This window comes from Opisthocomus hoazin, chromosome 1 (genome assembly GCF_030867145.1).
Source record: "Opisthocomus hoazin isolate bOpiHoa1 chromosome 1, bOpiHoa1.hap1, whole genome shotgun sequence".
Classification (NCBI taxonomy): Eukaryota; Metazoa; Chordata; class Aves; order Opisthocomiformes; family Opisthocomidae; genus Opisthocomus; species Opisthocomus hoazin.
In genome coordinates, this window is record NC_134414.1 from 115,033,520 (window position 1) to 115,051,051 (window position 17,532).

Genomic DNA, 17,532 nt, shown 5'->3' on the forward strand with positions numbered 1-17,532 from the left:
TCATGACACCCTAGTAAAGTTCACCTGGAAGACTGTCAGAAAGACAAGTGTCTTTGAGGTCTCATTCTTATCTAGGCTTGACAAACAGACTTCTGAAAAGGCACTTGTTTATCCGTAATTAATCTGCCTAAATAATACAGGAATAACAATAACCTAATGTAAGGACAAGCTTGTGCCACAGATATCTGTGGAAAAAGCCAGGCTCTGAGATCAGGAAGAGACCACCTATTTGGACTTCTCTGACAACATCCTGACAACGCTGTGTATGTCCTGATTCCTTTCCTGTCATTTCCCTTTACTCATATAGGCTAAGAGCCTTCCTATCAGTGATCGCAGTAAGAGCCATAGTCCTAGCTGGGCATGATCCTGAAGAATCAAGGAGCAGATCCTTTGTAACAGATGCATATCAAATAATGGGCTTCCTCATGAGAATTCTTGGAACAAAACCAAAAACTACCCCCATTATCAAAGGAACAAAGTGATAACTCTAAATGTTCAAAAGTGGGAAGTGTAAGAATGAAAGCTGCATGTGAAATTGCAGCTCCTTCTCTTCATCTATAATGTGGTGATTCAAATTTTGTGAACATGATCACAACCTTTTTATTTTCCCCAGGAGCTCTATCTCATTGACAGGATAGAGTGCACAGCGAAGGAGGAGCTGATCAACGTTTTAACACCACTGGGTGAGTGACTGTGGCTTATTGCCCGAGTACACATAGGTACATAGCAGTGCAAACAACCAAAGGCTAGCACTAAATTATGTAGGACACAAATCATTTACAAGGAAAAGGGGTCATACCTCTCCCTGTAACTAAAGATTGGATTCGAAGCATTAATTCGAGATGTATATGCAGATTTACAGATAGTCCTTTGTCCATTTTCTTGTTCTTTTTATTTCCCAGATAATTTTTAGAAATAAACTCTTTTATGATTCCTTTCATTCTGTGCACATACTCCTCCTTGACACCAAGTAGTAAGTCATGAGCAAATGCAGGTATCAAAATATCCCTGTCATGATTTCAGTCACGCAGGAGCATTCAATCCACTGAGATGAGCAGGCTGGCCACTACCAATCTCAATTTCTGTCCTGCGCCTCCCTTTCATGGGAAAATAGCTAGCTTTCCATCCGTAAGACACACACCCGCTCCCCTTCCCCGTGTGTTTCTCAGGTGGTTGAAGTGCCCCCCTCACTCTCTGTTCTCATGCACAGCCTCTGCTCTTCTGTGACTGTCCCAAAACCTCAATCAAATGACCTTTCCAACAGGACAATTGGGTCCTTGCTGACTAACTGACCAAGCTTCCTCAGGGTACTTATGTTCCAGTCAGCTCCTGTACGGAGACTCACATTGCCAAATGGCACTTGCTGTTTCTGAGCTGCTACAAGGCTCGTGTCCTTAAGCCATAAGCTGTGCTGTATACCCATCCAATACAGAGGTTGCATCAGTGTCAAGGCTCAGCTCCATCACCCATGCCAAGCTGACGAAACCAGGTGGAACTGTATGGAGCTGGGAGGGGGCGGACAGGGACTTGTGATGCACAACATAAGCAGAGCTGTTCAGTAGGTGTCACTGCAGCACCTAATCATAGAATCATAGAATGGTTTGGGTTGGAAGGGACCTTATAGGTCATCTAGCTCCAATCCATGGGCAGGGACACCTTCCACTACACCAGGTTGCTTAACGCCCCATCCAACCTGGCCTTGAGCACTTTCAGGGAGGGGGCACCCACAGCTTCTCTGGGCAACTTGCTCCAGTGCCTCACCAACCTCATAGTGAAGAATTTCTTTCTCATATCTAATCTAAATCTACCCTCTTCCAATGTAAAGCAACTACTCCTTGTCCCTTCACTACATTCCCTTGTAAACAGTCCCTCTCCAGCTTTCTTGTAGGCCCCTTTCAGGTACTGGAAGGCTGCTGTAAGGTCTCCCTGGAGCCTTCTCTTCTCCAGGCTGAACAATCCCAACTCTCTCAGCCTTTCTTCATAGGAGACATGTTCCATCCCTCTGACCACTTTTGTGGCCCTCCTCTGGACCCATTCCAACAGCTCCATGTCTTTCCTGTGCTGAGGGCTCCAGTGCTGGACTCAGGACTCCTGGCGGGGTCTCGCCAGAGCAGAGGGGCAGAATGACCTCCCTTGACCTGCTGAGCACGCCGCTTTTGATGCAGCCCAGGATATAGTTGGCCTTTTGGACTGCAAGTGCACATTGTCATGTTGAGCTTCTTGTCAACCAGTAACCCCAAGTCCTTCTAACATGTGCCCATTTTGCGGAGTCCAGTAACAGGTTGCCCCTGTTGTGCACTTGGGAGCCGGAAGCCCCCTTGGAGTTATCCAGAATACGGATGTGAAGGCCTAATCCGTACCCAAAGGTTTATCTGAAAGGGTTAGTGAGTTAAAACTCTTGAAACTTTGTGTGAGCATTTTTTTTTTTTCTTCCCCTAAACTGACCTGTATCATTTTTGAGGATACTATTGTTATTGCAGATGTTTGTGCAGGGTTAAATAAAATTAAGTATTGTAAAGTGAAAGAATTGAACAAGTGAAAACTTGCGTACAATCCAACTCCTAAATTACTTCTCTGTCTTTTGTTGCTCTCTACACCTGTGGCAAAAGAAGTAATTTTCTCCTTACAGGCTGATCATTTGTGCAATAATATAGCTCTAGAAAATAACAGAGAAAAAAGCAAGAAACCAATAAATATTCGACATTAAGACCCACCCAGTGTGAATGAAGTATGTGATGCAGAGTAAGCTTTCTGGAAGAAGCTGTAAAATTATTTTGTTCCAGTTAATTTAGTCCCTCTGTATAGGCAACGACCTACCCTGAATCTTTTCTTTCTTCTTTTGAAGGGGACTTTTATCTGCTGTAGAGGAGCCAGTTCAACGTGTTAATGGAAAACTGCAGTTGTGCCTTAATAGCTGGGAAATCAGTTGACATTTTAGTGCTCTTCTCGGAGCATGCTGAGATGTCAAGTTTTCAAGCTTCATTTTTTACAGCTTTCTCTCACTACTAATTTCTGAACTACAAAGCAGAAATAATTTACCAGTGAAAAACGACAGAATGGACCACACTGTATAGCAGACAAGATAAGTATGGAACATTAACTATGGGCTATTTTACCTTCTTCTAACATCTTTTGCAGCAGACAAGACTCCACTGGTAATTTTACAGCAACATCTGCTATTTCAACTGTATAAACTGAATTCCTATTTTTCTGTCACAACTGAATAGAACCTAGATTTGCAAACAAGTCTATCGGAATGAATCAGGCTAATATACTATGCAATGTGAACAAATATAGGCAAGTTAGGCCTTTAAAACCTTTCCACAAAATCTGCCCTGCGCTGTTTGAGAGGTGAAAAAAAAACATGAAACATTGTTTCATCACGGGGTATTCAGAAAGGAAAAGAAGAAAGGTATGTTATTATAGTTAGTCATCCTATCACCATTAGCCCAAAGATTTAATTAATTTAATAAGATATAAGAACTCATTCTTACTGTTTTCCATTACAAACGTTCAGATAAGTTGAGGTTTCAACCAACCCTATCTGACTATCTGCAGATGCGAAGGTGGAGTGCTTATACCCTTCCTTTCATGGAGAGCATCACCTCCTTAATCCTTGACCCACCTTCCCTCACCCAAGCAGAACAGCCCAGACCCTGGCCCAAAGCAGGCATAGAAACTGGCAAAACACATACTTGGCTTGGTGTCATGAACCCACCCTTTACCTTTTCATCAACAATTGCTTTCCCACCTATTGATGGAAGAGCGCTGTGTTGAAGCAACAACTAATTGACAGACAAAGACTGTTCTCTTTTTTTCCCAGTTGCAAAACTGCAAGATTAGGTCTCCCCGGTTTCCTTAATGGAAATGTCTCCAATTTTGTTCTTTCTACCTCTCCTGCATATACCAGCCATACAACATAGCTCTAGCCCAGCTCCCTCAGCCTTAGCAGCTCTAGTTGCCTGCTGCAGAGAACCTGAACTGGCTGAATTCCTTTTCACTCATTTGGTCTCACCATCCCATTAGCTGAAGAAAGTAAGCGTACAGTCCATTTCCATCCATGTGGATCAGTTTTAATCCTTGGGTGTCACAGAGCAGCTCCATAGTAGAAAGTTTTGACATCAACATTAAAACAAACATAGCTTTTAGTTGAAGTACTTGATACTTAGTTAAAACATTTCTGCAGATAATTCTCCAGGGAAAAAAAAATCCTTCAAGAAAAACACAAACAAGCAAATTATCAACTGGTATTTCAATCAATTATGTCTTCATTCTGTTTTAATAATGATGCTTTAATAAACATAAATAAGAGGTTCTTTCAGGTCTGTCATGACAGAACTTAGAGCATAAGGTCATTTAGAAGCAAAATTACTGATGAACTACCCAGCTCAAAGATTCATCTCCGTAAGAGCATCAGGCTCAGTACTAACTACACCCCCACAGGCCAGGAGGGGCACAAAGGTTATCTTGAATAACAGACATGACTCAGCTGGAGGTTTTGAAGATGTCAGGTAGAAGATAAGCTCCCTGCTGGTAAATCCCATCCCTCTTCCCCTTGAACCTCATAAACTAACCTACAGTCCACGGTCCACTACCATTAGCATCCACCTAGATTAGTGGGGAACAGCAGCTGCATGTGCATAGCACACGAGAGGAGAGAACAAAGGAATGCACGAAGCCTGCTGTAGAAAAGTCCATTATGTTTTCATGCTGTGACGTTTTCTTCCCAAGAAAATGGATTCAGCAGAAAACACAGAGTAGCATCTGGTACAAATTTAACACTAACCAGAGTCCCAAAGGTCAGCATGAGGCTGATGGAGGCCTCTGAAAATAAAGTAACAAAGTAAAGACACAAGGACTTGAGTAAAAGTGATCATGAAATAATAGCAAGACAGAAATTTACATAAACTAACCAAAATATTCCACTGGATGGATAATATTTCCCTGCTTGTGTTGCAAAGACTAGTCTCAGTCTTGAGCTTGTGTGGGCACATTGCCCTCAGGGGCTGTGTAACCAGTGTGCAGGACACTGGGCACAAATTGTTTTCACCTGTCCCCCCGTCACAGCGTGCTCCATGCCAAGTCTCAGTAATGCACTTCAGAATGCAGCCAGTAAGAGGCCAAAAGGTATTAAATTTTCCTAATCACATTTTGATTCAAAGCTGATGCATCTTGTCAACTGACCTTTGTATTATCAGCTGCCAATCATGTTTTGATATATCGTTCCTGCTGTTGATGTTTTACTGCATCATATTTGTATCCATCTACTGAATTTAAATTTGGTTTTTTTGATGATTCATACTACTTTTTTTAAAAAATACTGCTGTGACAAGGTTTCATAATTACATTCTGTCTTCATTTACGATAAAAGCAAATTGCATTCTTCTCTCTCAAAGTTTGCTACACGGAAGACATCGTTCTTTAGTCAGTATTCAAATCACAGATGTTGCTCAGCTCATGCTCCTGAGTAGCTTAAGGAATTCCGTGTGCTAACAAATTCGCCATTCAAATACAAACTGCTATACAGATCATATGCCAGCCTGTATCTGTGTTCATATCTTCATAGCTAACTCTTCCATACCTTAATAGTATTTTTTTCCTCCCACCCTTCTAATAAATAACCAAGTCCAAAGAGAGAAGAGACATTCATTATTGATTTATACTTTTTCTGGATTAGGGGTTATGCCTAATTGCCACAATATAGTTTCTCTGAAGTGATTCTTTTCTTTTGTGAAAAACTTTCAAATGTTCCAAGGCCCTTTTAAGGGCTTGTAAAAAATATCTGAGGGCCACATTTGCCTGTTATGTAGCTGTACTTCAGGTAGACATGTGTACCAGCAGACAGCTTGTATACATCATATCATGTAGTCATTAGCATGTAGATAATGTCTAAGGTGGCTTACTAGCTGCTGCGCCCAAACTCTCTTAAGAAAAACTCATCTATTAGACTTCCTACAACACTTGTCATAATGGAGTCCCTTTCTTGCTAAATTCTTAGGCATTAGTAGGTAAAAACTATGGATGTACAGAGAGCAAGTATAAAATGATAGGTAAAATGCAAATTATTTCTATTCTCTCCCAAACACAGGCCAGATAACCTATCTTTAGCTATTAATCATTCCCCATCTTGTGAATTAGCAAAGATGATGACAGAGGTCCTCAGACACCAACCAAACAGCCATCTCTAGGATTAATGCAGCTCTTGCGGAGACAGAAAATGGGGACAATGGAAGCCGCAAGTAAAAAGAAAGTACTTTATTTTACCATTCATGTAGAGATTTAGTACAGTTACGCAGAATATGAAGCTCACAAGACACATTTGTCTCAGTACAGTCCTCGTCTTCTTTATTGTCTGTTTTGTCATGTGAAGTGATTTTCAGTTCATTTATTGCTGAAACTGAGTTTTCACCTGCATGTCAGCCTTTCCTAGTTATGCTACTGTGTTTCCAAGTGCTTCTGGGGATAAGGACTTGACTTGGTTATTTCTGAATAACACCTGTTCTCAACAGACCCGTAATAGCTACATTTTTACAAAACTGAGCATTCAAAAAGGAGACAGTCTGTTTGTAAAGGAGCATTAGGCAGTGCTGATTTGAACATGAAAGAATACTATTTCTCACTAACACCTGGATTTTGCCATCTGGCTGAATACAAATGCAATTAAAATGAAATCTGATAGCTTCCCTGCATATTGCAGAAAGATAGCTAGTTAGTAAAATAGGTGGTTAAAAAAATTTACATGCAAACACTGATGATAAATATTGATCTAAACAGATTGATTTTGGGGAGGTTTGCTAAAGCCCTTAAGTGCTCAGAAACTGCACTCTTCTAGGTCTTGGGACAAATGCAAGCAAGGATTCCTTGTCCTCCAAAACATAGATAGGTTTTTCCCCTGTGTTGACTAAAGTGCTGGGAGGATTTGTCTTCCTCACAGCAGACTACAAGTTTATCTGGATTTTCAAAATCAGGGATGTGGTGTTTCAGAGACCGGCTTCTTCCTGATGTACTGGGAACTGGAATACCTGCCCTTATGAAAGGCTGTCATCTTCACCAAGCAGCGATAGGCTTATTCCTTCATTTCACAAAGAAAACAGACACATTTATTTCTTACAGTTAGCTTCTCAGCCCTGGCACACGTGGCAGGGATCTCAGGCCACTGATAATGGAGTTGTAAAGTAGCAGTTTGATGTCTAAATCTTGTTAGAAGCTAACCAACACTTCACCATCCATAACTATACTTGCAGAAAAACGTATGATTACAATTATGTAGATCAATACAGTGTAAGTGTCTTCAACTGGAAAATAAATATCCATTTTTATTAAAGTTTTAATCACTGATTTGAGTGTCAAAAAAAAAAACTGTAAAGTATTTCTCAAGTATTTCTTTACCCTCCCCCCCAGTCAAATCATTCAAGCCCTGACAGTTGTCCTTTCTTCTGCGTGAAACATATCTGCTTTTTGGCGTCAGCTCTTTTTCAGATATCTAGCACATCATAAACTTAAAGCCTGAGATCCATTTAGCTTTTCCTGTAATAAGAGTTTTCCCCTTTTCTGATCACGTGAACTTTATGGGTGTATATCACTGGGCTGATCATGACAGAGAGCCACTTGCTTCTTATAAAGGGTCAGTACAAAACTGGGGGGTTCATGTTAAGTGCCAACATAGTTGCCAAGAGAACCCCCTAAAAACTGCAAGTTGCATTCCCTTTTGCCATGTTGAGAAGGAACTGAGACTGGTGGCAGACCTGTATTTTTCCCTTGTCTGTCTTCAAGAGGTCTAGCGACTCTGTCACTGCGAGGAACGCAGGCCCCTTGGCACCACCGAGCATGATGAGGACAATGTACCTGGAAATTTAGCGCTGGCATCCACAGAGATGATCGGCTTACATTTCAGTGTGGCACAATATGCATCTTCTCAATTGGCAATAAGAAAAAAGTCACTATGAGAATAGGACCTGGAGCACAAACATTTTCTTTTGCAACATATACTCAAGACCATAGTTTCCCTAACAATGAATTATGTTTATTAAAAATATGCAAAATTACCCGAAGTGTAACACTCTTCATGGGTCTAAATAACCCTATTCCCTTCCACAGACACCAGCAAGGAGGCCTATGACAATATCCAAATGTCAGCGGAATCTATTCCAGCAGTGTTTTTGCATCAGTAATTTCATTTTTCTGAAGTCTTATACACACACACTAACATAATAAGTTTTTTATATGTCACAGCCTAAAGACACACCAAGAGTGTTCCATCATTTCAGCTGTTTAATAAAAAAAGCATAAATACTGACACAAACACTGACAAGACTGGCAAATTAAGTCCCTGCATCAATAGTTTTCTGTGTAGCTGTGAATACCAGAACATATTTCCCAGATACTTTTAAGACAGACATAATATGGCAGCTAGGAAGTTGTTAGCACATAGTGGAATAGACTTGCCAAAAACTGTAGAGTCTGAATGGCTTAATTATAATGTGTGCCAGCCTAGGGGATCAGGAATATTCTTATTCTCCTGTCCCAAACCAGCAGACATTTTCACATACACTTACATCAGCAGACTAGCTCAACAGGATTTCTCACAGGTATAAATTTACGCAATTCTGAGAGTTTCTGCTGACTGCTTGGGTCTATTTTTTCTCTCTAGAAGAAAAGATATTTTAACGACTAAAGACTGATCAATCATTATCCAGAGCATCATCCATTCTCTTATTCTTTTTCCAGTGAAATTTGAATGCCTTTTTCCAAGTAAGCATGTTTTCATGGATTTGTTACCAAGACACCTGTATTTGCTACAGATTTAAGTAAAATTTATAAATATATGGATGTGAAATTATATTTTCTTGGTTTATGGACTTAAAGTTTCCTAGGATGGAACACCTTATATGCATCTCAGTACTAGAGTGAAATAGTGTCCATCTTTTTGCAGTAGTTCCTCAACTAAAAGAGAAAGCAATAGGCAAGCCCTTGCTCATTCACCTTCTACTAAAAAAGTGGGAAAAGCCAGTCCACATGGGATCTTAGAATTGGTGACAGTTCACTTAAGGCAAAAATAGAAGTGATCTTGGAGGGGAGGGGAAATAAGTTAAAATATTTTCCACTTAGGGTAAATTATCCTTCATAATAAAGTCAAATGGAGGTAGAGCATAACTCGTTAATTCACGTCACATGTATACAACACTGTATGGGAAGAAACTGTTGACATATAGAGTGGTATTCATCTCACCAAACTCTAGTCATTCACAATGTACCTGTTCATATCTGAGCTGGCTCACTGACTTCACTGTGCAGACAACTAAAAGAAACAGGCGTTTTTAGGGTGTATCTGCATTATTTTCAAGATGTATGTTAAAATTAAATTAATCCCATTCTAAAAATACTGATTTTTGTTTTTCCTTCACCGCTTATAAAGTGAGCCTAGAATTATTATCTGTATACTGCAGCTACATTCAGATTTAGTTAGGACTCAGTATTTCTTAAGATTGCTTGGAACTAAAGGTCCTACTGGCTTTCAGTGGTGGGAGTAAGGACTGCTTCAGCAAGAGACTTAAATAATTTCCAACTAGTGAGTGACAGGTATGAGTGTGGGATTACAGTGTAGAAATTTCTATCAAGTCATTGCTTCATCTTACTTATTTTACACTAGTATTATACAAGTTGTTATGCAAATAAGTTTAAAGAAATAGTGCTGTATAGAGCACTTTATGATCAAAACCATGTTTTCCTGCAAACATCTCGTGACCAAGAAGTTTGATCTACACAGGATCAGACCTGAACTACAGAGATGTAAAGTAAAGGTACAGAACATGACTTCAATAAGGTCAGAGACTTTTTTGCACCTAGCTGCTGCACTGGGAAAGCACACCAACCTTGTCTCACTGGGAGCACAAAAAGCCATGTGAAAGACATAACGTATGGGATAGTATGGATAGTCTGCTTGTATCATAGCTCCCTCCATGGTAGGTATTTTCTCTTGTTCCCATTAGCCAAGTGGGGTACCAGGGCTTGAGAATCCTAAATCTGAGAATTGCAATGCCTTCATAGAATCATAGGCTGGAAAAGACCTCTAAGATCATCAAGTCCAACCATCCACCCAACATCACCATGCCGACTAAACCATATCCCGAAGTGCCACATCTACACGTTCTTTAAACACCTCCAGGGACGGCAACTCAACCACTTTCCTGGGCAGCCTGTTCCAATGTCTCACCACTCTTTTAGGAAAGGAGTTTTTCCTAATATCTAATCTAAACCTCCCCTGATGCAACTGGAGGACATTTCTGCTCATGGTATCGCTAGTTACTGGGGAGAAGAGACCAACACCTGCCTCACTACAACCTCCTTTCAGGTAGCTGTAGAGAGCGATAAGGTCCCCCCTCAGCCTCCTCTGCTCCACACTAAACAGCCCCAGCTCCCTCAGCTGTTCCTCAGAAGACTTGCTCTCTAGACCCCTCACCAGCCTCGTTGCCCTTCTCTGGACATGCTCCAGCACCTCAATGTCCTTCTTGTAGTGAGGGGCCCAAAACTGAACACAGCACTCCAGCTGCGGTCTCACCAGTGCCAAGCACAGGGGCACAATCACCTCCCTGCTCCTGCTGGCCACACTATTCCTGATACAAGCCAGGATGCCGTTGGCCTTCTTGGACACCTGGGCACACTGCTGGCTCATGTTCAGCTGGCTGTCAACCAACACCCCAAGGTCCTTCTCTGCCAGGCAGCTTTCCAGTCACACTTCCCCAAGCCTGTAGTATTGCATGGGGTTGTTGTGACCAAAGTGCAGGACCCGGCACTTGGTCTTATTGAACTTCATACAGTTGGCCTCGGCCCATCGATCCAGCCTGTCCAGATCCCTCTGCAGAGCCTTCCTACCCTCCAGCAGATCGACACTCCCACCCAGCTTGGTGTCATCTGCAAACTTACTGAGGGAGCACTCAATCCCCTCATCCAGATCATTGACAAAGATATTAAACAAGACCAGACTCAAAACTGAGCCCTGGGGAACACCACACATGACTGTCCACCAACTGGATTTAACTCCATTCACTACCACTCTCTGAGCTTGGCCATCCAGTCAGTTCTTTACGCAGCGGAGTATACACCCATCCAAATCACGGGCAGCTAGTTTCTCCAGGAGGATGCTGTGGCGAACAGTGTCGAAGGCCTTACTAAAGTACAGGTAGACAATATTCACAGCCTTTCCCCCATCCACTAGACAGGTCACCTGGTCACAGAAGGAGATCAGGTTGGTCAAGCAGGACCTGCCTTTCACAAATCCACGCTGGCTGGGCCTGATCCCCTGGTTGTCCTTCACATGCCCGATGAGCCCACTCAGGATGAATCGCTCCATAATCTTGCCTGGCACCGAGGTCAGGCTGACAGGTCTGTAGTTCCCAGGATGCTCCTTCCGGTCCCTCTTGTAGATGGATGTTACACTGGCTATCCTCCAGTGCTCTGGGACCTACCCTGTTAGCCAGGGCTTCCGATAGATGATGGAGAGTGGCTTGGCCAGCTCCTCTGCCAGTTTCTTCAGCACTCTTGGGTGGATCGCATCCAGCCTCACAGACTGGTAAGCGTCTAGGTGGCACAGCAGGTCATTAACTGCTTCCTCCTGGATTATGGGAGGTTTATTCTGCTCTCCTTCCCTATCTTCCAGCACTGGAGGCTGACTACCTGGGGATAACCAGTCTGACTATTAAAGACTAAGGCAAAGGAGGCATTAAGCACCTCAGCCTTTTCCTCATCCTTGTTGGCAACATTCCCCCTTGCATCCAGTAAGGGTCAGAGACTCTCCTTGGCCCTCTTTTTGTTGTTGATATTTTTATAAAAGTATTTTTTGTTGTCCCTTACAACAGTGGCCAGCCTGAGTTCTAGCTAGACTTTTGCCTTTCTAATTTCCTCTCTACAGGACCTAAGAAGACCCCTGCACTCCTCTTGAGTCACCTGCCCTTTCTTCCATAGGTGGTAGACCCTCCTTTTTTTTCCTGAGTCCCAACAAGAGCTCCCTGTTCAGCCAGGCCGGTCATCTTCCCCACCGGTTTATCTTGCAGCACATCGGGAAAGCCTGCTCCTGCGCATTTAAGACTTCCTCCTTGCAAAACGTACAGCCTTCCTGGACCCCTTTGCCCTTAAGGACTTTCTCCCAGGGGACCCTCTCAACCAGCATCCTGAACAGGCCACAGTCTGCCCTCCAAAAATGCATGGTGGTGGTTTTGCTGGCCCTCCTCTTAACCACCTCAAACCAAGAACTCTGTCATTTCATGGTCACTAAGCCCAAGACAGCCTCTATCCTTGAACAAGATACTGAGAAGGAGATGTTGCATTCCTAGAAAAGCAGCATGCTCACACAAGAAAATGCTAGAATTGTTCACCACCCTTTCCTTAGCCCCTGAACAGAGCCACAGTCTGGCCAACCTGCATAGCTCTCTCCCACAGGCAAGGTAAGCTTTACAGGGTTCATAAAGGGCAATCACCTTTAATCTAGATGTCTGATTCCTGAAACTGATTCCAGTACTTTGGTATTCCTACCTTGCTGTAGAACAACTCATTCACCATCATACATCTCAGGTTATAAAAGAGAACACAGTTTTGATGAGTCACAGCAGTTTACCTAATATAAAGTCTTTCCACAGGGTATTATGGAATTTCTGGGTTAGGACCAAGGAGTGTACGGTAGAAAATCTATTACATTCAGGAGTGATCAACTCATTTCAGCTTAAGAGCCTATAGATCATTGATTTGTCCCCAAGAAGACATTGCTCAGAATAGGGGCATAAGCAGAGGAATTAATAAAGGAGTCTAGGGGAGTTAAGTACCCAACTTCCCTTGCAGTTCTCAAAGTTCCAGCTTTAATGATTACCAAGACTTACAACTGAACAAAAAGATTTGTACCATGTGGGCATGTACGTCCATTAAAAGCTATTCTAGTATGGAACCAAACGCTGGACATTCACAACAAAATGTTGTGTTCAATACACAACTGTTGCATGTGTATCCTGTAGATGAGACTGGCAGTATTTTTTGAAGTTATACTTTATCAAATTCTGAGCTACAGATGTAGCCTAAAAATAATAGTCCATGGCCAAAAAAAATCCACAACAAAAACAGTAGAAGGTTCAATCTACAGAAAATACTTAAAAGTCTGACAGACAAATCTCGGGTGTAATAAGCAGGCCAAGCCATTTGAACTAAATTAAATTGTACCTTTTGAGAAAGGTTTTTCATCTCTATTCAATTCATTATCTATGAAGATACTTTTTAATTATCTTACTTTACAATATTTTATGACCAACTCCAATCTGGTCATAAGCTGTGCGAATGAAAATATCCACACCCTTAAAGGCACGTGAAGCAAAGAAGCCTACAGTTTAGGGGCAACTCTTCTTCTTTCATGAGTCACCAAAGGTTCTTCATTTATTGCTTTATATATCCAAATACTTTTACACCAAAATAATCCAAATACTTTTACACCAAAATAGATACATATTGCTTTAAAACATTGTATCAGTATTTAATCTGCTATTGATGCACAGCATTAGCAAAGAGCAATATTTAAAAAGCCATAGAAATACAAAAAGACAGCAAACAGTAGTCATTAAACTATCACAACTATGATTAATACATAGGCTGTTAAATGATTAGTAATAAGATTAGCTTGCATCTTTCCTGCCCAACAGATACTTAAAGTAATTGCATCTTTGCAAACTGCATTATCATCACTTCATGTTCTTCATGATGTCATGGGACAGCAAGGCAGACTCAGCAGTTTCTCCTGAGATTGCTTTGATTTTTTTCTTTAGTAATCAATTCTCTGGCAGCACTAGATATTCTGATATGAGGGAGGTAAGCACTGCACAAAAAACATCCATCCAACTACATTAAGGTTTACAAAGCATTTGTGTTACTTCTCTTTAATAATTTCCAAATTAAAGACAATGAAGTAACACCTAAACAAGAACTGCTGGATGTAAATAATCGTTTTAATTATATTCTAGGAAAATTAACATACTTAAAAAAAGAAACAGAAAACCTATACCTAAGGAACTGGCATTTTGAAAAAGTAGACCCTTCCTTCTCTGCCCTCTTGACACTGTGGTCAAAATGGTTGTGATTTTGCAATTACTGCTAGGTCTGCTGAAAACTTACTGCAGTGAATGGGAATCTTTCCACAAGTTCCAACCAGCGCTGAAGTCAGTTTCAGGAACATTTTCCATGTGAGTGATAGGGATTGTATATTTAACTGATTTGAAAAGAGAGCAGCAATATTTCCATTTATTCTAGATTATGATGATGGGAGCATAAATTAGCAGTTTTTCAGAAACAGTTCTGTGTAAGATGTAGACTTATGGTCTAAAATAAGAGCCTGTTCAAGTCTATATAAGTGTTGGTTCTTATACACATTTAAGCCAGATAGAAGTCAGGTGGACAGCACGCACAGACCAGTAATTCCATAGTCCTATTTCTGGTTTAAAGAGTGCAATCTACTACCAGTACTAGACCTACCCATGTGCATGTGGCAGGATAGGGCTGTGGTCCTTGTGAGAAATAGAGCTCTCCTGCCAGTATTTCAGAATATTCTGGCACAAGTACACTAAATATCTTTGGCTTTTCCTTCTGTAAGTGGCTTCAACCAGCAAAGTATTAGCCGCATAATACAGTGGCACGAGACTCATCACATGCTTTGAAATGTTTCAGGGAACTATGGGGTAAAGCCTGTATTCTTTCAAAGCCCCAAAGCTTTATATGCATCTAGGAACAGTTTGACTAAGCAGTATACACATAATTACACACTGTTTTAAAAGCTGGACCTCTAGTCAATTTGCTACATACGCCACTTAAATGCAAAAGCATCAGCTAGAACAATAAGGGGCTGGGTTTCCTCACCCACACATGGACTCCTGCACTGAGAATACTAATGTAAAATGCATCCCAAGGATAAATAATCTTCACTATTCCTTTAAATAATAGTGTGTTATACAGTTTAACAATTTATATGAATACCAAGAGCTTTGCTGTATCATATATATGAACATACAATTTACATTATAAGAGAGGTGGACAAAATATTTCAAGGTACGCTTCAGGCAGGCAAGCTTTTTCAAAACACTGGAAGTACTGCTACTAAGCTACTGTTTCCTCGAAGACACAGTTTTGCCAAAAGCGCAACAGCGCATCTCAGTTCTACACATGAACTTGCGTCAAATAAGACATCACCAAAAAGGTCAGTGGCTGTACTCCATCAACAGCTATGAAAATTTTCCCTATTCAGCATTCAAATGTTTACTACAAAAGAAGTTTTCTTGACATGCTACCGTTACAGCCTCTGAAACAACTGCATACAAATAATTTGCATTGTTCTGGAATCAGTTTGTAGAGAGACATGTTCTTACCTGCTTATACAGAGATTTACACAGATAATTCGATAACAAGTGCATAAATCTTTGTTTCAAGACAGATGTATGGATGTGTTTGAACACCCAACATGCCTCTGAGAGCCTGTTAGCTTTAGCTTGGAAGGGATGACCTAATTAAAGTCAATTAAAAATACCCTTTTCATTAAATTTAGCAGCTTCTGAGCATACACACCTGTGTGCTGGAAATACACAGTGTGATTGTATAGCTCCTAAATTAAACCTAGATTTCTGAAGTATTGTCTTCCTCTGGGTTTTGAGAGATGTGGGTATAAACAGAGATAACAAAACTGCTTACTCTGTATGTTCTTAAAAGTTTGCTTTCTCCTGGTAACCGTACCACAAAAAGGAAGAACCCTTGCCGTACAGATGCAAACAAATCTCGGTGCGCAGCTGCTCCTCAGGAAGACGCTACAGCAAGCGGACGCTCTGTCTCTTCGAACAGCTCACACGGAGCTGCGTTAGGCAGGCGGCCCCCCAGACCCAACAACGCGCCCGTTCCCGGACAACGCCGCACCGGCAGGAGCCGGCCTGGGGCGGCCGCAGAGGTCGGAGAGCCCGGCGCTCTGCCGCTCGGGACCCGACGGCGCCGCTGCCCCCGCTCGGAGGGGTGCGCCGGCCCCCGGCAGGTCCCGCTCCCCGCAGCCGACGCCACGGCTCGCCTCCGACACGCGGGTGGTTTAACGAGCGTGTTCAGTCCCGGCGCTTCCCCGCGGCGGCTCCTGCCAGCGCGCAGTTCCCACAGCGGCCCCCGCACCGACGCCACTCACCGCTGAGGACGCGCCCGGCGGCCCCCCCGGGCCCGCACAGCACGGCGGCCGCCAGCACCGCCGCCAGCCCCAGCCCGACTCCAGACCCCATGGCGACGGCCACGCTGCCGGCTCCCCTCCGAGAAAGCGCCCGGGCGCTCAGGGCAGGCCGATGCCCGCCGGCGGGGAAGTGGGCTCCCGCCCGGCTCCGCGCCGCTGCCAGCCGCCGCCTCCCCTCCGCGCCGCGGCCCTGCCTATATCTGCTCCCCCCGCCGAGGGCCGGCCCAGGCGGGCGGCCGGGACCGCCCCCGCACCGCCCCTCGGCAGGCCCCGACGGCGGCCGGACCCTGCCCCGGCCCCGCGGTGGGCAGGGGGACGGTGTCCGCCGAGCGCCCGCCTCTCCTCACCGCCCGCCGCGGAGCGGGGCGGGGAGCGGCGTCGGGCGTGCGGCGGCGGGATCGCTGCCCTCGGGGCCGGCGGTGCCCGCGCCGGGCGGAGGCTGCGGAGGGGCGGCCCGCAAGCCCCGCGCCGTCGGGGCCGGGCCGCCCGCCGTCGGTGGCTGTCCCTCCGGCTGCAGGGCCCGGCCCGGGTGGGTGTCGTGGCTGTTAAGGGCTTTCTAGGCTTCCCTGGTCCGTGCTTTCCCTAGCCGGAATAGAAGCGTACTGCTGCCGACTTGAAAATGTGTAAATGCGTATGCATATGAACAGGTGCATGTACAGGAAAGCCCCCTTTCCTCAGGGCACTCGAAGGCTCTGTAGTCGAATTCCAGCTACTGTCGCTCTGAAAATGCACTGTGGTAGTTCTTCCAGACCTCCTCAAACGACAGCTTTGAAGACTTTGGTCTTCAGAGTCCTGTTACGGTTTTTTTTTACAAATACAGTTTGTAGATTTCTTTTCTTGCTTGTGTACTTGCGAATGACTTGCTTTTAGATGGGATAGATCATGACAGGTTTAAAGGACACCTTGTATGTGAATTAATCGATAGTTTGCCAGTCCAATTCATCTTTCTCATAACTCAGCTAGAGATCGTATACGTATGGCAAGTATATATACTGGTAAGTCCTGTTCTCTTTGTGTGTTTATAGCCGGGTTTTGAAGTCAATACGTCTCAGATTACTACGGATTTTAAAACACTTGACGGATTTCCTAGCTGCCTTAAAGCTACTTGAGATCAGTTTCTTACTAAAAAAAACTTGAAGTTTATAGGTAGAAATGCAAAATTATTTCAAGCACTGCTGTGTTTTGCTACCAGCTTGTTCGAGTTAACAGCAGAGTTCTTTATTTGTTTGACTGATACCGATTCTTCCTATGTGGATTTTAGGCTTCCAAGCCACTATTTTTTTTCTAAATCCATAGGTAAATTGATCTGTGAT

The 17,532-nt window shown here is 43.3% G+C and overlaps 1 protein-coding gene across 7 annotated transcripts in view; it reads right to left on the reverse strand.

Moving 5' to 3' along the window:
• Positions 1–16,378, reverse strand: part of CHODL (chondrolectin) — a 30,004-nt gene extending 13,626 nt beyond the window's left edge. For all 7 annotated transcript variants that reach the window (XM_075433536.1, XM_075433510.1, XM_075433502.1 and 4 more), the window contains exon 1: positions 16,181–16,378. In XM_075433536.1, coding sequence (XP_075289651.1) covers positions 16,181–16,271 — 91 coding nt within the window. In that variant the 5' untranslated portion in view covers positions 16,272–16,378. The remainder of the gene's footprint in view (positions 1–16,180) is intronic.
• Positions 16,379–17,532: the final 1,154 nt, after the last annotated feature.